Source organism: Gymnoscopelus microlampas (assembly GCF_963454915.1).
Source record: "Gymnoscopelus microlampas genome assembly, chromosome: 1".
NCBI lineage: Eukaryota > Metazoa > Chordata > Actinopteri > Myctophiformes > Myctophidae > Gymnoscopelus > Gymnoscopelus microlampas.
In genome coordinates, this window is record NC_139962.1 from 31663082 (window position 1) to 31684951 (window position 21870).

Below are 21870 nucleotides of genomic sequence, written 5' to 3' on the forward strand. Positions count from 1 at the left end.
TAACTGATCCAAGTGCTTTTCCATCTGCAGGTTCTACCACACAAGCCCTGAACAAAGTAGTGATTGTGGCACCGCCTCAGAACGCCACTGTAGTCCTGGGCCGTCCGGCTGTGATGGAGTGCATGGCACAAGGTCAACCCAAGCCTCTGGTGTCCTGGAGCAGGCAAGGTATGGCTGGCTAGCATACTACTCTTTCCCTCCACCTCTTCTTCTCTCTTCCTCTCTGTCTGTCTGACAGTCTTGTGCACACCAAATCGGCCTTGTGGTGGCGATTCACGAGAGATGAGAAGAAACACCTCCAATGCCTGTAAATAAAGGCTATGGCAAAGTGTTGCGTGTGTGAGAATGTGATACTGCTGCAGTGATGCACTATGGGTGTAAAATAGTGGTTCCCAACCTTGGAGCTGTCCCTTCTTCTACCACTGACTCTCATTCAAGACCAGTGGTGGAAAGTAAGTATACTCAAGTACTGTACTTAAGTACAATTTTGAGGTATTTTTACTTCACTGGAGTACTTCCAATTTTTTAATATAATTTCACTTCTACTCCACTACATCTCAAAGGCAAATATTGTACTTTTACTCCACTATAATTATTTGAAAACTTGAGTTACTAGTTGCTTTGTAGATTTGGATTGTTATTACAAAACCATTTCAGACCTATACTTTGGCAATTTGAATTTAGACGATCTACAAGACGATCTACAAGCTCACAACAACACGTCGCTTTGCGTCGCTTTGCGTCGCTTAGCTTTTTATTCTATTTTCAAAGGATTGTTATACATTTGAAAACTTGAACAAAAGTGAAATGGAACATTCTGCACGATAAGTACTTTTGTACTTTTACTCAAGTTAAATTTGAATACCGAACTGAACTGAACTAGGGGGACACGGTGGCGCAGTCGGTAGTGCTGTCGCCTCACAGTTAGAAGTTCCTGGGTTCGATTCCCGCTGGGGGGCGTGTTCTCTCCTCTGCATCATCCCTAGGTGGGGTTGGCGAAAGGGCCTTTCTGTAGGTAGTACCCTCACCAAAAAAAAAAGTAATCCTGGTCTCAATACTGAACTAGGGGGACACGGTGGCCCCTGGTCAGCCAGGGCGCCTGATGGAGGGGAAAGGAACTGGTTGGAATAATGTGTTCCTTCCATGCGCTGCATCCAACCGGGGAAACTCCCCCCTGTCAGGTGATAAGCAGCGGACTGGTAACTCCTCATGCGTTGAAGAAAGCATGAGCTTAGTTAGGGGCTCTCCCACGGGCTGGCAGAGGGAGAGTAGCGCCCAGGATTACAAGCTTAGGCATTGGCACTGGGTGAAAAAATAGGGTTAAAATGGTGGGCTAAAAATGTAAATAACAAAAATACAATAGGGTATTGATACTTTTACTTAAGTAGAAAAATGTGAGTACTTCTTCCATCACTGTTCAAGCCTGATGCACCGCAGTGGATTGGAGCCCCTAGCCTAGACTCTGGTGGACAGGCACTTTACCCCTGAACCACCTTTCCCATCAACAGTATAGTATTGAGCCGAAATGTTCCCTATTCATAACAACAAAATCAAATTGGCAAGTTCTAAACCTTTTGCATATTTATACTGCAGCAAGCCTACAGATTAATTTGCCTTTGCCAATTCTAGACTGGTGAGAATATAAATTAAATCTAGGCCCACGTGGGCCCAACTTGCTTCCTCTTTTAATCAAATAGAAATGTCAATTCAGTAGTGTGTAGAAGTAAACAAATTAAGCTAATGTTTTGTCAGATGAAATGCGACCATTGCTAAATCTAATCCAGCATACATTAATTTCTCACTTGTTTCGGTTTGACGTTAACACGGAAAAGGTCACTACTACTTCAATCCTCACCTCCAGCTCAACACATGACACGCTGTTCACACACACACGTGTGTGTGTGTGTGTGTGTGTGTGTGTGTGTGTGTGTGTGTGTGTGTGTGTGTGTGTGTGTGTGTGTGTGTGTGTGTGTGTGTGTGTGTGTGTGTGTGTGTGTGTGCGTGCGTGCGTGCGTGCGTGCGTGCGTGCGTGTGTGCGTTCACACGCACGCGTGGTGGCCCCCATGCAGGTGCACTTGACTTGTTTTTGTCTCTGGGCACTAGCAAGCTACTGGAGGCAGCAGGCACCATAAATGACCTAGCCCCTGTTTTTCAGTAGTTTTAAAGGCTCCAACACACCAAACCGACGGCGTTGATAATTGTTGAAAAGCGTCTGTGGCTGAAAATCTGTGCGCTGGGCAGGTCGTTAGTTGTGGTGAGGCGGCGACCAAGCAAGCTCAGGTGGTTGTCGACCGCTGATACCAGCGGGGTGGCGGAGAGGAGGCAGAGAGGAGCAGAGAGGAGGCAGAGAGGAGGCAGAGAGGAGCAGAGAGGAGGCAGAGAGGAGGCAGAGAGGAGCAGAGAGGAGGCAGAGAGGAGGCAGAGAGGAGGCAGAGAGGAGCAGAGAGGAGGCAGAGAGGAGGCAGAGAGGAGCAGAGAGGAGGCAGAGAGGAGGCAGAGAGGAGGCAGAGAGGAGCAGAGAGGAGGCAGAGAGGAGGCAGAGAGGAGCAGAGAGGAGGCAGAGAGGAGGCAGAGAGGAGCAGAGAGGAGGCAGAGAGGAGGCAGAGAGGAGGCAGAGAGGAGGCAGAGAGGAGGCAGAGAGGAGGCAGAGAGGAGGCAGAGAGGAGGCAGAGAGGAGGCAGAGAGGGGCGTAGCTCTATGGTTGGCTGTTTAGCCTGTGCACAGGAGGGGTAGTGGGGGCCCTTTCGCAAATGCAATGGAGGTAGTTCTCGGGGTAAATTTATTTTGTCTGCATACCCCACAGAAACTTCAGTCGACTGAGCTCCTGACTTCATTAGACTTACAGTCTGTAGTTGTCAGGACAACAGAGTAGCTTAGTAGCGTTGGGACACAATGCTGAATGAACATTTCCAGTTAGGAGCTGGGGATATGGATGGATGTCGTTTGATCTCTCTCTCTCTCTCTCTCTCTCTCTCTCTCTCTCTCTCTCTCTCTCTCTCTCTCTCTCTCTCTCTCTCTCTCTCTCTCTCTCTCTCTCTCTCTCTCTCTCTCTCTCTCTCTCTCTCTCTCTCTCTCTCTCTCTCCTCTTTCTCCCCCCCTCTCTCTCTCCCTCACCCTCTCAAACACACACACGCGCGCACACACACACAAACAAGGCGGTCATAGTAGTGAGAATTGGCAGTTTCCTCCATTGTTATTATAAGTCTTACAATGGAGGTACCGAGTACTACCGACTGCCAAAAACAATCCACTGAACTCCTATGCTGAAATGTTACATATCCATCTGCTGGTCAGATGGTGTCACTACAGGCTCATGATACCTGCCGCTGCAGAGCTGCTTCTGTCTCTTTGTTCTGTTTCTCAGGGGTTCTCAAAGTGGAGCCCAGGAGCCCTTGAGGGGGTTCCAGGGGGTCCCCAGCAAAATGAGGAACAGCTTAAACACTTAAAGGAGTAGTTCACCCAAAACATGACTTATTTTCTATGAATTGCACACCCCATGAAGACTTGAATTCATGGATTTGTTTTTGTTTTTGTCACATTCCTGAGCCAATTATTTGATTACTCCTACCGGAAATACACTGGTCATCAAATTATTGGCTCAGGAATGCGACTAAAACTAAAACTAATCCATGAATTCAAGGCTTCATGGGGTGTGTAATTGATAGAAAATAAGTCATTTTTTGGGTGAACTACTCCTTTAAGCCCTATTCAGCTATTTGAAAATATCCAATCTACAAGCTCACAATGCATTGCACCGCGGTGCGTTGTGAGCTTTTAGATCGATTATTTAAATGTATATATGTTGACAGATCTACACAAATCTTGAGAAATCTATTGACACATTCTATTATGGGGGTCACTGGCACAAAGTATTTTCAAATGGGAGACTGCAGCCAAATACTTTATGGGGTCTTTCTGAAAATGTTTTAGAACCACCGAACAGTAATCTCTGATTGCATGGGGGCTGCTCACTATTCTCATATCTAGGACGGTGGTTCTCAAAGTGACGCCCAGGGACCCCCAGGAGTCCATGAGGGGTTTCCAGGGGGTCCCCATCAAAATCAGTTTAACCACTTTAACCCTATATACATCGGCAATTTGAAAATAGCTGATATTCAACTCACAACGCATCATGATGCCAGGCGTTGTAAGCTTGTCATTTAGATTGGTTAGAATGTACAGTATTCATGTTTTAATCTTGAAATAAACTGATCTAACACAGCTTCTCCGTTGTGATTTGTTCCGTCTTTGCTCCGGTGTGATCAGACGGGAAGCCCATCTCCACTGATGTGGTGGTCCTGGAGACCAACCTGGTGATCCGGGACACGAGGCGTCACCACGCCGGCGTCTACGTGTGCCGCGCCAACAAACCCAAGACCAGAGAGTTTGTCATCGCTGCTGCCGAGCTGCGCGTCCCTGGTAAGATGTGCACTCACACAACAGTAGTGATGAATTACAAAGTCCTTTTCGTCGCTCTCGTGGCAGAAACCTCTTATGTTCATTCTCTAACTTTTTGTGTGCGTCACACAAAAGCATCAAAAGTAGCAGATCTACAATTTCGAAACGCGTCTCGAAACACGGCTGGAAACGCGGCGCGAAGCACCGCGCTTTGAGCTTGTAGATCTGATTCTTTTGAATTTGAATCCTGAAAAGTAACAGTTTTGGAGGAGGTTTCCACCCGACAGAGACGATTTGTAATCAGTTTCATGCACATCCCCCAACGATGTTGTTGAACCAAACTAGAACACAGTGAAACAATTTGAAAAGGAAGGCTCACAGCTCACAACTTTTTCGCTCCGCACAAAATTTAATTGACAACGTTTTGATCCCTTCGGATCTTATTCGGAAGGTATCGAAACGTTGTTAGTGAAATGTTCTACGGAGCAAAAAAGTGAGTTACGAGCCCTCCTTATTAACCCAGTAAGACCTTAGGCCGATTCCACGATGCCTTCTATATCAGTTAGTTCTCACACTTTCAAGATTTTTCAAAAAATGTAAAAAAATAGGCGATGTACAAGCTCGCAGCTCGGCACGAAGCTTGTAGATCAGCTATGTTTTAATAGCCAACATTATTTTGGCTGTATACAAAAACCTAAAATGACACAGATGCTTTCCCGGTTTTAATGGGTTAAATTACAAACTCAAAAGTCCAGGCATGACAGTGAGTTGAACATAGTGTGTTATTTAGCAAAGAAATTGCATCTTCAGAGTTTCTCATAAAGTACAGTAGTACTAAAAATAAAAACAACAAACAACTTGATCTATACAGTGCATTTGTGTTTGTGAAAAAAGCTACCATCAGGCTCATCAGTCTGTTTATGCGTTAGATGCTTTCATTACTACTGGGAGTACAGTACACCTCATTGCAGTTACTGTATAATGAGACATAAGGTAGCGTGTACATTCCGAGCATAATTATAATCTCTTACTGAAATTGTAATCATCTAGTACTAGTAGTCCCTTTCAAAGCCTTTATTGAAGGTAGTGTGAGTGATAGTTTGTTTTAAAAGTTGTTGTTTAGTTTGTAAAGTTAAAGCTCTATATTCTGATAGTAATCATTGCTATAGAGTGTTTGTTCGGTGACAGGGGTCTTCTCATCTCTCTAGGTTGCCAATTTCAGCCAATCAGGAGACAGCACCCTTTTATCAGCCTAAACTGTAAAGTGCTCCTATTTGTCTGCTCGCTTCTTTGTGTCCTCACTTCCTGTGTGAGTTCTCTCTCCTGATTGGATAAAATTGGAAAATCTTAACCCCACCTGAAAATGGATGTTCTGTTTACTAGAGTGCTTGAGAGTGTGTATATGTGTGTATGTAATATAGAACTATTTAACACTTGAAATAAATATCTGCACATTTAATGCCTCCAACGGAGTCTAGTGGCTCCAATCCACCGTGGTCCACCCAACACCTATATGGGGAGGCCCGCTAGCGTCTCCTATGGCAGCTGTTCTCAATGTCTGGTCCAGGGACCACCAGCGGTCCAAACGGACCCTTACACCAGTAGTTCTCAAACTGTTTTGTGCCAAGGACCCCCACATTGATATGTATTTGGCCGTGGACCCTCATCTGAAAATGTTTTTCGATAAACATTTTCGATATTTTTCAAAAAATATTCAAAAATAACAGATGTACAAGCTTGCAGCTCGGCACAAAGTGACGCGCTGTGAGCTTGTAGATCTGCTGTTTTTTAGTAGCCAACGTATAAATGGATAAAGTGGTTAAAATATTGTGATATTTTTGCTGGGGACCCCTGGGCGATGCGATGCGCTGTGAGCTTGTAGCTTGCTTGTAGATGAGTGGAGTGAGAGGAGTAGGACGGAGGCACTACATCCTCCCGGTCGGGGCTCCTCACTGGCAGGTGATAAGTACGGACCATACAGCAGCAGTGGGAAACACAGACATGTGTGTGAGGGAGGGTTAATTGGCATAACGACCCAATTGGGATAGAAATAATTGGCTACCTTTGAAATTTCTGTTTAGCTGCCGAACGTTTGGATTTAGTTTTTGTGGAAATTAGCTTGTAATTAATTTTTCAGCTGATTAAGTCTTTAATGTCACGCGGTGCTCCTGTTACACCTAATGACCTTCTGAAAGAAGTTTCTAAGTGGACCAAAAAGTGAGAGAGAATATAGTCTGGTACAGTGTCAGTTTTAGGAGGGTAATAAGCCATCATCAAAGGCATCTCGGCAAGAACCTTTAATGAAACGTCTACTTAGTAAAGACCTTTTAACTTGTTCTGGTGATAAATGGCAAATCCAGGCCCGGCAATGAGTTGTACATAACCAGTGGTGAAAGAAGTACTGCGATTATTATTTAGTCTGTGGTTATGTATTTGGCTGCGGACCACCATATCAAAAATATGATGTGTCAAGGATTTGATGATTTGTCAAAGATTTGAGTAAAAAATGGTCGCTTTAAAATAATATATATATTCAAAGATTTGCCCAAATTTGCACTATTTTTCAATAGCCAAAGTATAAAATATGGATAAAATGATTGTGATGCTATATTAACTGATTTTGCTTGGGACCCCTGGTACCCGCCCCCCCACCCCAAGGACCCCTGGGGGTCCTTGGGGTGAGAACCAATGGCTTAAGTAACAGTAGAAATACCACAATATACTGTATAAAAAAATCTCTGTTACCAGTAAAACTCTATATAAAAGGAGCTCTCTCCTTTGTCCCCCCTCCCCCGTAGCCCCTCCAGTGATCCTGCAGCCCCCGGAGACGGTGTCCCTCTCCCGGGGGAACACGGCCAGGTTTGTGTGCAACAGCTCCGGGGAGCCTCCCCCGGCCCTGCACTGGCTGAAGAACGGTCTGCCTGTCAGGTCCTTCAGGCGGGTGAAGATGCAGAGCCCCGGGGTGCTGCTCATCAACCAGCTGGCTGTGGACGACGCAGGCTACTACCAGTGCATAGCGGACAACAGCCTGGGTACGGCACCGCAGGCACGCACGCACGCACGCACGCACGCACACACACACACACACACACACACACACACACACACACACACACACACACACTACTTTTAGCTAAAATTACTTTTAGCATAATCATCAGAATTGTCAAAATAGTTTCCAATGTTCACAAAAGCATTTTCAAAAATAGCGGAAATAGTAGATGTACAAGCTCACAGCGCGTCGCATCCTGACACATTGTGAGGTTGTACATTGGCAATTTCCGCTATTTTCATTTATTTTCTTTGAATGAATTAAGATGTGGCCTGTTTTGCCCGTAGTACATTCATTATCATTGTCAGTCATTTCTTTGTATATTTAAGTTATTAATCATATCTGCACTGTGCAAATTTTAGTTTACAAAGTTTATAAAAGGCAAACAGAAATTACCGCTTAACCGCAATTTTTTGTACGAGGATGAATCATCCAGTAAACTGTGATTGATGGTGACAACCCTATAGGTACGGCCTGTGCCACGGCCAAGCTGACGGTCATCGTGAGGGAGGGTCTGCCCAGCCCACCTCACCACCTCTCTGCCACTCCTCACTCCAGTACCACCGCCATGCTCACCTGGGACAAGCCTGAGTACAACGCAGACCAGATCATAGGCTACTCTGTGCACTACCAGCGCGCTGCAGGTCTGTGTGTGTGTGTGTGTGTGTGTGTGTGTGTGTGTGTGTGTGTGTGTGTGTGTGTGTGTGTGTGTGTGTGTGTGTGTGTGTGTGTGTGTGTGTGTGTGTGTGTGTGTGTGTGTGTGTGTGTGTGTGTGTGTGTGTGTGTGTGTGTGTCAGTGGTGGAAAACGTACTCACATGTTTTACTTAAGTAAAAGTATCAATACCGCAATGTAGAAATACTCTGTTACAAGTTAAAGTCCAGAATTAAACATTTCCTTGAGTAAAAGTTCAAAAGTATTGGCATCAAAATGTACTTAAAGTACCAAAAGTAGAAAGTACTCATATGCAGAAGGTCCAATTTCACAAGTTTTCTAATGTATAAAATGTCTAAAAATCGTTTGGAAATAGCAGATCTACCTATTTTCGGCATAGCCCCTTCAAAAGTCCCCTTGCGTCATATTGGCTGGTGGTGGGGAAAATGAGCTGCTGATTGGCTGAAGGGGAACGAACTGCTGATTGGCTGAAGGGGTTGTCAGTCAACGGTACTAACTATTTGACTGAACTGTTTTTGTTTTTGTTTTGTTTTTATCTCTGAAGTTGCCTAGAACCCCTTTAATGTATGTTTTGTAATAACAATCTAAATCTACTAAGTAACTAAAGTTTTTAAATAATTGTAGTGGAGTGAAAAGTATATTTGCCCCTGAGAGTGGAGTAGCCTGGGAGTAAAAGTACTGAAAATTGGAAATACTCAAGTGAAGTAAAAATGCTTCAAAATTGTACTTAAGTACAGTACTTGAGTAAATGTACTTAGTTACTTTACACCACTGTTGTATGCCTGTGTGTGTGTGTGTGCTTGTGTGTGCATTTCTGTATGCATGCACAGGAGCATTTATGCCGGCATGACATATGAATAAGGTTGATGATACTACAGTGTAGATTGGAGTCTGAGAGATCAAAACTGTATCAAATGGGGGTCCATGTGCCTAATGCATATCAAAACTGGGGGTCCTTGACATTAAAATGGTTAAGAATCACTGCTATAGCCGTAAAAAAAGAAATCTGCTGTGTCCCTGGCATATCTTTTCAAATGGGGGTCCGCAGGCTATAATATGCTATATATTATTATTGTACGAGCTCGTGTTTTATTAGATCTTGTTTACTTGATACACTTTTGTTTTAGCTCTTGCTCATTGTCTCATCTGTTTAAGAAAGTAGGTAGCTGATATATTGCACTTTTACCTTAGCGCTAGGTATACTCTTAGTTGCTTGTTTTAGAAGAGAATGCACTTACAGTAAGACTTCTGGTGATTAGTAGTTTAATGCATGCCTTTTCATTGTGGTGTCAGGCTCAGACAACATGGAGTACCAGTTTGCGATGAGCAACGACACCACAGAGTACCACGTGAAGGATCTGCTCCCCCACACCGCCTACACCTTCTTCGTGGTGGCCTACTCGCCCATGGGTGCCAGTCGGCCCTCCATGCCTGTGACCGTGGAGATGCTGGAGGATGGTGAGTTGAAGCTAACTCAACCCTTTAAGACCGGGATCGCATCGGTGTCATTTTAGGATTTCTTTGGCTATTCAAAAATTGCAGATAAACAAGCTCATAGCGTGGCACCGAGTGCTATGAGCTTGTATATCTGCGAAAAAAAATTGATTGTGAAAATGTGTGCAAATCTTTGAATATATATATTTTGAAGCAAACATTTGTAAAATGTTTTTTTTCCAGGGACAACAGAGAAGCAAAGATTTGAGTTACAAATGTTTGCATTAAAAATATATATATTAAAAGATTTGCACACATTTTCACGATAAAAATAAATAAATAGCAGATATACAAGCTCATAGTGCGGCACCAAGTGCCGCACTATGAGCTTGTATATTTGCTTATTTTTGAATAGCCAAAAGAGATCAAAAATGACACAGATAAGTTCCCGGATTGAATGGATTAACACATTGACTGCCAAGAACATCATTTTACGTTATCTCACATCCAACGATTCACTGTCCAAAGACGTAATATTACGTCATCATGGTGTTTTTAGTGATTACACGTTAGAGGGCGCTCTTTGCCAACCTATGAATGATGCCTTGACTTCGAGAGAAGGATACACCCGGAAATGACGTTATCTCGAACATTTTCACCCCGTCCTTACAATGTTATCAGATTTATAAAAATTCATTTATCAGAGGGCACCGTGGCACAGTCGGTAGTGCTGTCGCCTCACTGCTAGAAGGTCCTGGGTTCGATTCCCGCCGGGGACGCTGTGGGCGCTGGGGGCGTGTCTTCTCCTCCACGCCATCAGCACCCATACCCTAGGTGGGGTTGGCAGAAGGGCCCACTCTATGTGGAGTTTGCATGTTCTCTCAGGGTAGTTAATACCCTCACAAAAACATGTAGTAATACCGTCGCTATACCGCCTCCCCCATGACAGCCGGGGGACCTGATGGAGGGGAAAGGAACTGGTTGGAATAACGTGTTCCTTCCACGCGCTACGTCCAACCGGGGAAACTCCCCCCTGTCAGGTGACAAGAAGATCAGTTGGCTCTCATGCATTGTGGTTGGCTGGTGAGGGGAGTGTAGCGCCCAGGATCATTTAGAAAATTGGCACCGGGTGAATAACAAGGGTTACAAAAATAAAAATGTTACAAAAATTATAAAGATAAAACGAGGAAGAAAATAGAGGAAAAAAACAAACATTTATCTCTGATTTCTGTTTTGTGGTGAAAACAAGCTATATTCAACTGCCGATAACTACAGAACGGACGATCACGGTTACAATGTTTTTTGTCTGGTGGAAAGAAGAGAGACTCGTCGTTTGTTTACATCCGAGTTGAAACCAAAATTCTGTGGATCGTCAAAAAGACTCAAAATATGGTAAAACCGCTGGCAGTGGTGGATGAATTAATTAATTAATACCTGGCAATGAATGTATTAAGCTAAGCTAAGCTAAGCTGAGCACAGATAACAAAGTCGATTACTCTTAAGCACTACACCCATTTTCTAAATGATCCTCCTATAATTGGTCGTCTCTAATGCTCATTAGAAGATGGCGCCATTTCCGTCTAATCACTCCGCTTCTCATTAGTGGGCTATATGGAGAGTTAAGAAATCTGCCTACCAATGACATCATCGATAGGGATTCCAAGCTAATAGAAACTACAGCCTTTCTCTTCCTGGGAATTAGCATGCTAAAATAAAAGCCATTGTTCTTGAATTCAAAATAATAATTTGAACCATCTGTCAGAGACTCCTCAGTCTTGATTATTTTTCTCAAGCCTGATAGCTCCGTGGGGAGGTTATCTTTCTGAGGCATATTTCTTAAGGCTTCAGTGATGTTGAAATGAGAGCTGTCACCAATGTTGGGAAATTCTTGTTCTGTGTTCTTAATGTTTTACATCAGCACCCACTGTTCTGTACCATCGCTTCTCTATAGACGGGTTTCCGAGCGACGTCATCACAGAGCAGAATGCGCAATCTGCGCATGCCTGGGGGAAAGGCGCGTTCGAAAATACAGCCCTGAGCGGCAGTGAGCGCACTGGCCAATACAAACTAATAGGCGAGTGTGCTCCGGTGCGTAATTTCCAAACGCACCCATAGGCTTACCCCCTCCTCTGCGCGGTCATATCCTCTCAATGTTTACAAACATGAAACCCGTCTATAGGCATACTAAAAACGCATCCTTGGCCTTTCCTTCTTCATTCACTCAAATGTGAAACATTTCAAACAAGCAGCACTGTTTAAAAAAAAATTATCAAGTTTTTTAACTGCGGAAGTGTGTAAAAGTGTATAGGATGCAAGCTCAACTCACACCTCATTGTGATTCACTGTTTACCATGCGCACGGCTCAACAGAGTACAACGTTAAGGTCAGCTCTCTCAGAAACGTCCTTCGGGTACTTTTTGTTAAATAAAAATAGGCATGAGCAAACCACAAACTTGTTTCGGTGTTGAGCCTTCCTCAGTGTGATGAAGGTATACAAAACAGCTGCGTATAATGAATGACTGTAGGGGAGACCCCTCTTCAAACTTGGTGGGTGGTAAATAGTGTAAGTAATTGTTTCCTTTTTTTTTTAACTTTCCTTTGTTTTCTTATACACAGCATCTATTTGAACCAGTACATCTAGAAAAGATACAGACTCCCTTCTAAAACTCATTTTATGGAGGACATTCTAGAGTTGATGTACAAACAGTTGATGTACAAACTCCAACTGGTCTGTTGTATCTGAAAAAGTGAAGAAGACATCATCAATATAGCAAAAGCCAAAAAGGGAACACTTCAAAAAGGGAGAAAAAGGATTGCTGTGGTACACAAGAGGATCTTGCCCATGAATGTTGCCCCTTCTTATTTTTCAAAGGTGTACAAGTGTATAATGTATTTTGAGTTTCATGTTAACCCATTAAGACCGGGGACACATCTGTGTCATTTTTAGATTTATTTGGCTATTCAAAAATAGCAGATCTACAAGCTCATAGCAAGGCACCGAGTGCCGCGCTATGACCTTATAGATCTGCTATTTTTTGAGAAATCGTGATTTTGTTTTGCAAATCTTTGAATATATATATTTTTTTCCCCAAAGCGAACATTTTTTTTTTTTTTTTAAGATTTGTTTTTGGTAGTTTTTTATTATTTTTCATTGAAGAGGGACAGGGAAAGTAGTCTGACAGGAAGAATGGGGAGAGAGATGGGGGGAAGACATGCAGGAAAGGCCGACGGGAACGGGACGCGAACCCGCGGCACACTGCTATTAAGGATTTTCAACCAGGGTGCCTAGACCGCGACGCCACGGTCCAGGCCAAAAGCGAACATTTTTAACAAAAATATTTGCTTCTGGGAGGCACGGTGGCGCAGTCGGTAGCGCTGTCGCCTCACAGCTAGAAGGTATATATTCAAAGATTTGCACACACTTTTTCCCCCCAAAATAGCAGATCTATAAGCTCATATGCTCATGTGCTCATATGCTCATGTGCTTGTAGCCAAAGAAATCTAAAGTGACACAGATGCGTTCCCGGTCTTAATGGATTAATTAGCCAGTTTGTATCCACACTTACCGCTTCAAGTGTTTCACCCAGGTCGGCTTTATGAATGACACAGCTGTTCTTTATCTCCATCACACTGAGGAGGGCTTTTCGCCAAAACTTGTCCGTTGTTTTACGTTTGTTTAATTAAAAGTACCTGAAGGACACTTCTGTGAGTGCTGGCAGTTCTTTCTCCTTAACTGATTACCTGCCAAAGACGTATATATACGTCTTTTAATAATCAGCTGTTGTCCGCCAAAGACGTATATATACGTCTTTGAAAAAAAGGATTTTTTTTTTTTTTTTTTTCAAAAAAAAAAAAAATCTTTTTTTTTTTTGAATTTTTTTTATAATTTCAACCCTTGTCGAATTACGAACAGATTAGGAGCTAAAAATGTTCGAAGATTTGCTGCTCCATTCACTTCAATGTTAAAATTCAAACGGACAAACAATTCACTTTGTTTTTTGGTTTAAAACTACTGGTTTTGAGCTATATTGAAACATCAAACAACACATGTCAACGAGGTCAAAATGACCTCGTTGACATTTGTGAAACCACACCTGAATCTCATCTGTGATTAGAAACCATCTGGGGATCAATCATACTGGAGGAAAAAAATCTGTGGCTACGCGAACAGGTACCAAAATCATGGCAAAACCCTGGCAGAGGCTACAGACTGTTCTGAAAAAACTCTGGCAGGCATTGTGTTAACACATAAGTTGCCAAGGACGCAGATCTGTGTCCTAGATTATTCTGGCAGCTAACTGTTTTATCTAATAGGACGCAGATCTGCGTCCTAATGTTTAATTTGGTTAATAGACGATCACGCTGTTTTATTTACATTCCGAGATCAGTTTCGTTTTCCACTCACCTCCGCTTCACCCGGAAGCAATTTCAGTGATTTGGTCGATCTGTTGTATGTGTTTAAAACCGCAGTCAGACAAACTTAAATGAATTTAAATAACAAAATAACAAACAAAAAAAAACACCAAATCGCTGGCAAGGGGGTGAGTACATTATGAACTAGAAAAAGTGCTCCTCGGAGCACAGGTCTCCGCCAGGTCAGGTACGTTATTGTGGCCTCCTGGTGGCGCTATAATAGGCCAATGTGAAAAGGGTGCCATTTGTTCAAGGGCTTTTCACTGCAATCGGACACTGAATTCATGATTTGAGGCATTTTGTTCCAAAAATGTGTTTTGCAAAATTAGACCTATTGGTGGCGCTATAACAGGCCAATGTGAAAAGGGTGGCATTTCTTCCTCGGCCTAATAGAAATGTACGTGTGAAATTTCACGGAAATCGCAAGCTGCGTTCATGATTTGAGGCAAACGGACCAATCCTGCAAACTTTGGAAGCCAATCTTAGGCAGGAATATGGGAAATCGGATAAATCTGTGTTGATCACATGACTATAGAGATACTGTGTACCGATTTGTGTGATGTTTGGACAAAATCTGTAGGAGTAGTATCAATAAATGTGTTTTGCACATATCGGCCTCCTGGTGGCGCTATAACAGGCTAATCTGAAAGATTTGGGCCAGAGGTTCATGTTTGGCATTGGCATCCAGGGATTGGGATTGGCATTGGGATTGGCATTGGGATTGGCATCCAGGGAGTGTGCGTGCACAGTTTCGCAGCGGCCGGGCCAACTGTGCCAGAGATTAGCTGGTAACGGACGAAAAAACTTATGTTGCTTTAATATCAGTGTTTCTCAAACGTGTTCATGTCAAAGACCCCCAAAAATATATGTTTTTGGCCTCGGACCCCCCCCACCCCCCCCCCCATCTCAAAATATGTTGTTCCAGGGACCCCCCAGAAGCAAAAAATGTAGTTACAAAAGTTTGCTTTAAAAAATATGTACATATATTCAAAGATTTGCAAAAAAAATCTAGATTACAAAATATATAGCAGATCTGCTATTTTTGAATAGCCAAAGTTTAAAATAATGGTTAAAGTGGTTAAAATCTAAAATGATAGATGCTTTCCCGGTCTTAATGGGTTAATTAACCAAACAGAGCTTTGTATGAACTATATGAATCGTTTAATTACCAAAATGATCGGAACACCCTCTTGAGCACTCTGCTAGTGAGTGAGCTCTCCCAAGGTCAGTGTCTCAACAACACTTGGATGAATCACTACTAGCCTTGGAACTCTTCAAGCTTTTTGGAGTATGACTGGCTGGTATTTATAAGCATTGGGTTGAGCTGGTTGATTATGTGGTTCAACAATGGTGAATCATGAGTAGAGTTTGAGGACACGCTTAGAATAGGTGAAGATTTGAAGATTTGTTTGTGGTGGCGAGTATATTTTCTGAATTTCCAATACTTTTACTTCTACTCCACTACATACCGGTGGGTTCGGTTAAGACTTTGACAGGGGCCAGTTTGGAATTGCGGCCTCCTGAAGGTGTTTCTTTTGGGCAGTTTTGAAAGTGAGTAGGGTTTTACACTCCTTTGCTCCTTTAGGGCATTCCACATTTTTGTTGCATAGCATGAGAACGAGTTCATTCCCTTTGTTGTGCCGAATCTGGGTTGAACATGATCCGTGGAGGTGGAGCTGCCTCTGGTTTTGTGATCGTGAACTTCATTAGGATGATGCAACGATCTGTGATTTCTGCAACAGGCCGCACGGACATGAGAGTGTATCCAAAACACACATTGCCATTTCCTCTCCTATCAACACACACATGCATCCGTGCGTGCTATTCAGTAACAGGGTTGGTTTAATGTGGAATATTAATAGATGAGTATATGATGAGTTTTCTCAGTCAGTCGTCTCATACCTTTTAAACAGCTGTGCCAAGCACAAACTGGCTCACTTAGAGAGGCAGCGCTGAGAGCAATTCACAGCAGAATGGACTGAGGGGCTTGCGCATGTTTGAAAGAAATAAATAAAAAAAGGCACTTATCATACCGCTTGTCTCCTGGAGTGAGCCTATATTATTACACTAGCACATTTCCCAGGAAGTGCCGTTCCGCTGAATTCCGCTGTTTAAAATCCAATTCTGAAGCGGTGGTCTCATATGAATGCATAAATGCATATCATCCGTGTTGTTTTTTTTAACTGTGCAGGGGCTCAATTTCCATATTAAAAGTGTGAACCTCCTTGCCAAGAATTTTCAAAAGTCCCCATTTACTGATCAATTGTGGAATTCAGCGGAACAACACTTCCTGGGAAAATCTGCTTGTGGAAGAATATCTTGAGGCTCGCTCCATGAGCCAAAAACGTTAAGCTAAATGTCAAACCGTCTGAAACACCGTTTGGGTCCACAGGGCTTGTCCACGAGGTGTCAAGGAAAGTGTAAATTGTGCCAAAACACAATTCCTTTTACAGGTAGAGGAACAATATTATTTGCCCCTTACACAATATCTGCACCGCATTCTCTTTGCAGTGATGTATCCCATTGCTATTAACACTTGAGCTTGGTAGACGGTTTACGGTTGACTTAGTAAACTTGACTGTTGGCACCGTACTTGGTCTGCTCTTTTTTCCCCTCTACAACAAACCTCTTTGCCAAAAAAAGGCATGCAACGTCTCAGATGCTTTTAGATCTGCTATTTTCGGCTAATGTTCCCCTCAGAATAGGGGTTCAAGTAGTTAATGCAAAAAACAAACAAAAATGACACAAAGATTTGGAGACCCTCCCGCCATAGTAACTCTGATGACCCCCTAGGGCCGGGGTCCCGGACCGCCCCTGTTGAAGACCCCTGTTGTAGACCATTGGTTCTCAAAGTGGGGTCCGGGGATCCCCAGGGGTCCTGGGGGGGGGGGGGGTACCAAGGACCCCCTCAAAGCGTCACAATCATTTTAACCCCTTTATCCATATTTTATACTTTGGCTATTCAAAAATAGCAGATCTATATAGCAGATCATAGCCGCGCTATGAGCTTGTAGATCTGCTATTTTTGAAAAATCATCTGTGCAAATCTTTGAATATATATATATTTTTAAAGCGAACATTTGTAACTCAAATCGTTGCTTCTGGGGGTCCCTGGAACGAAATATTTTGAGATGGGGGTGCGTGGCCAAATACATGCCATTTTGGGAGGTCCTTGACATGAACAAGTTTGAGAACCCCTGTTGTAGACTGTATCCAGCAGCATGGTCACCTGACTGTGTTCCTTCCAACCCTGCAGTTCCCAGTGCTCCTCCACAGATGTACATCGCCAGCACCTCCCCTACAGACATCAGGCTGACGTGGCATCCGCTGTCCTGGCAGCACAGCAGAGGAGCAGTGACCCGCTACCGCATCGAATACAGCACACTGGAGCAGGGTAAGAGCAAAACACTGTGTCGTTGAATTCTGGATCAATCAGCAATCGATGAGGCACATAGGAGTCGAGACAATATTCACCTGTGGTGGTGGTTATGCTTTATGTACATGATATCATGGTCTAGGGTTGCCAATATCCAGAACTGGAGAAACGGGTGCGCGTGCATGTTTTTTTTTCGGGTGCATCGATTTTTTTCGGGTTTCCCGCGGGTAAAGTTACTTTTTTTGTTACTTTATTTCGGTTTTAGAGTTAGGGTTAGGGTTGGGAACAGGCTGACATGCCACACAAACAATGATGCCGTTCCCACCGGAGAAAATCTCACACACACACACACACACAAGCACTCGTGCGAGCACTGTGCCTGCCCTGTCAACTGAGCGGTCCTAGCGCCCTTCGCATACAGCACACAAACACGCAGCCAGACACAGTGCAGTGTGCTCAAACAGAAATATTTTTTTTATTTTTCCCTTTGCACCGGAGTCCGGGACAAACAAAGTCCCGTACGGGACACGCCCCTTTTGGCTCAAATACGGGGCATCCCGGCTAATACGGGACTGTTGGCAACCCTATCATGAATGTCAGAAGAACATTAACACTCATGTCAGTGGTACGGTAGTTCTGCCTCGAGCACAGGGCAGAGATCATAGTTATACTGTGGCTGCCTGAAGGACAAACTGAACCATAACAAGATAGGCTGTACCAAAGTAATAGCTATAGACCATATTCACACGGCGGCCATGTTTTTATAAAGTCAATGAAAGTAGCCACCCCGGGTGGCGGCACTTTCAATGTTAAATTCCAATATGGCCGCCGTGTGAATATGGTCTATTAGGCCTAGTGGAGACATTTTGGCTCTTGCATGCTGTCAAATATCATAATGTATTGTAGAAGTATTATAAGTGATGGTAACATATAAAGGTTAGATATAAGCAGCCATATCATTTCTTCCTCAACTGTAAACACGGTATTGGTACTGTGCTGTACACCTGTGGTCCTTGAGGGGCTTCCAGGTGGACCCCAGCTAAATGACGGAGAGTTGTTAACCAAGTGGACCCTTATTAGATCTTTAACTCTTGAGAGTGTAAAATGAGTTAAATTAGAGTTATTATTAGAGTTAGATAAGAGTTAAATTATTGCTGAACATCTGCATTGCTCCGCTGCTGTACACGCACTGCTGCACACGCACAGGCCCTCATTTATCAACGTGGTGTAGACCAAATAATGGGTGTACGGCAAGATCACTGCACCTTTCGGCATTTATCATTCTATTGTGACTTTCACGGACGGCCCGCTCAGATCTCACGTCAGGTCTTAGGGCGCGTAGACTTTGGCTACACCCGTTTGTTACATCTTAGACCTGCGGAGCAGCATTGGCTGACCGTCTGACAGGCATTTGGACACATGTATCCACTCCAAAATGTATATCTAACACATTAATAAATAATCCCTGTGAAAATATAACATTTTATTAACTCATTTAAACAAACTGCTTTAACAGTCAGATAAGATTGCAGATCTGGCTGCATTGGCTATTTGAATATAGCAGATCTACAAGCTCACAACGCGTCGCATCACCAGGCGTTGTAGAAATGCTGTTTTCAAAATATGCATTCGTTCATCAATCATTCCATACACGTTGAGATTATGACTGCCTCTCCAGGCTCTCATTAACGTGGCGGCACGGGACTGACTGCAGCCCAAGTCTCACAGGGAATAGCCTACATCACTACTTTATTTTAGTGTAACTCGAACGCGCACTGCTAAAGTATTCTATGCATGCTGATGTGATTGGTGTCATAATCTGTCATTCATGTATAGGCTACTAGCGTACTTGACAAAGATTGTAGCATTACGGAATACGTGAAAGACCCAGTTGGGCTTGCATGTAGGTAGGTGCGTGTGCGTGTCTGTGTGACTTGACAGGCAGTGAGGTATGACTTTCCATGCTTTGTTTGGTCGTATTCTGGTTCTTCATGTCCTGAAATCGGGCTACGCTCGGTTTCAGCCGTCAGATTTATCAAAGCTCCGAGCCTCCGACCAAATGTACGCTAGGATTGGCTGTATAGGATCGCTTGATAAATGTCACTTGTACTTTGGCGTAAGGTCAAATATAGGCCAAAAAATAAGCTTGTTTGTACACTCCATTGATAAATGAGAGCCACTGTGTGTTATTATGTATGCAGTGGTGGAGTGAAAGTAGCAATATCACACTATACAAATGCAATTTGTCGCTGTCGGGCAGAAACCTCTCATCTCCATGATTATTCAAAATGTTTGTGTTTTTCCGTAACTTGATCATACTACAGCGTCCCACAAAAGCATCAGGAGTAGCACAACTGAGCAAAACGCTGCGTTTTGAGCTTGTGGATCTGCTGTTTTTGCTGTTTTTGAATTTGAATCAGTTTTGGACATATGGGATTTCCACCGACAGAGACGAATGAACAGTCCTGTATCCAAAAGTGAAAGTATTGACATCAAAATATACTTACGGTTTCAAATTAAAATTAAAAAAAAACTTGTAAACAAAATTCTTGAAAATAGCAGGTTCACAAGCTCAGTCATAATGCGGCACATTGTGAGCTTGTAGATTGGCATTTCTTTTAATAACCAATGTATGAAATGAAAAGTGGTTAATGCACATTTTTGTATTAATAATCTAAATCTGCACAGTAACTAGTAACTAAAGCTGTCAAATAACTGTAGTGGCGTTAAAAGTGCAATATTTGCCTCTAGAGATGTAGTGGAGAAGTATAAGGTGTTGGAAAATGGACATACTCAGTAAAAGTAAATCCTCAAGATTTAACTCAAGTGCAGTACTTGAGTACATGCACTTCATTACCTTCCACCACTGAAAGCCTCGAAATGGAAATGAAAAGAAGCGTGTTCCTTCTAGGCCAGCTCTGTGAATTCATTCATTCGCCCACGAGGCAATTCACAACGACATTGTCACAGGGGAGAATTGCAGCGTACATTTCACTGTAGCTGTAAATTATGTGTAAGAGTGAGTTCACTGAGTTTGTCAGCTCAGTGAGGCTGCTTTCACAACAACTTCTCCTTAAAGGCGTAGTATCAAATCAAATCAAATCAAACTATTTCTATAGCACATTTACAACATTCAAAATTGACCAAAGTGCTGTCAACAAAACAGGCCTGGGCAACGATGCAGGACAAAGGGTAGACAATATCACTTTGCCCTGTGTTTACATAACGAAACAATGTATTTAATATTATTTTTTGTACCAATCATTTCCCTCTGTAGCAGCAGTCATCAGCCATTGGAGTAGTGTGGTGGTGTTTACCTGCAGAAACACACTGCCCTCTCGCTATGTTTTGGTGTTTTCACTGTTTGTTTTGGTAGCCCAAAAATGTCCCTGCTATGTAAACACGGGGCAAATTGACCTATTATCTTTTAAGTAATTCTTAAAAGCATGTACTCTTAAGTATTTTTAAAAGGAGTACCCCAGCACTTTCACTTAAGTACACATTCGACAGAGCAACGTTTACTTGTAGCTGAGTAATATTGTTTGACCAGGAGCCTCTATACTTTTACTCAAGTACTGGGGTTGAGTACTTTATCCACTACTGGAAATGTTAGTCAATATATATTGGCTGGTATGTATGTGAATGAATGTAGAATAGAATATATACTATTATTGGCAGTTTAAAAGGATCACAACAATGTCGCCATTTAGAAAAACGTCAACGTGGATTATACACAGGGGTGCACATAACTGGTGCGCAGGTGCGCATGCGCACCCAAAAAAAAAATGCGCACCACATCAGGCGACGCGAGGCGCTTTTGCGCACCAACAGCTGGGACAGGAATTTCCAAGCTTTTATTTTTTAGCAAAAATAAAAAATAAAAGCCTGGAGATCGAGGCTAGGAATTTACTTCCTGAAGCCACACTCACACAATCACTCTAAAGCACCCGTCGGCCCCATGTACAGCCATTAGGCACAGGGGTAGAGATATGACTCGCGTCGCCTCGCATCGCCTCGCATTGCCTCGCGAAAATCGGCGGAATTTAGAAGCAGAGCGTGCTTTTTTTCTCGCACCCCCCCCCCCCCCCCCCCGCCCCCCGTTGACAAAACTGTCCGGTGGGCACCGTGCTGAACCCCCCCCCCCCCCCCCCCGTTGACAAAACTGTCCGGGCTGAATCCCCCCACCCCCCCCCCCCCCGTTGACAAAACGGGACGGGCGCCATGCGCACCAAGTCACATGTCCAGGTGCTCTTCTGCGTACCAGACTTAAAAAGTTATGTGCACCCCTGATTATACACAAAAAAGCCAAAGAACAACACGCAACAAATTGTACAAACAACCATGAAACAAAGAAAACAAAAATATAAAGTTAGAAGCAATACATATTGGACAAGAGGTACATAAGAGAAGAATCAATGCAGTCAGAAGAGTGTTCAAACAGTATAGAACATGTTCTCTCTCCTGCTCAGTGAGTCATCGATTTGTATGAGACCTGAATGCCTTATTATAATAAAGAACATCCT

The 21870-nt window shown here is 43.3% G+C and overlaps 1 protein-coding gene across 1 annotated transcript in view; it reads left to right on the top strand.

The window, feature by feature from the left end:
- igdcc4 (immunoglobulin superfamily, DCC subclass, member 4) overlaps positions 1-21870 on the top strand; it is a 175060-nt gene that overhangs the window by 123489 nt on the left and 29701 nt on the right. The window contains exons 5-10 of the mRNA XM_084084298.1: positions 31-168; positions 4267-4419; positions 7197-7430; positions 7918-8094; positions 9418-9582; positions 17228-17365. Of these exons, the coding sequence (XP_083940424.1) occupies positions 31-168; positions 4267-4419; positions 7197-7430; positions 7918-8094; positions 9418-9582; positions 17228-17365 (1005 nt within the window). The remainder of the gene's footprint in view (positions 1-30; positions 169-4266; positions 4420-7196; positions 7431-7917; positions 8095-9417; positions 9583-17227; positions 17366-21870) is intronic.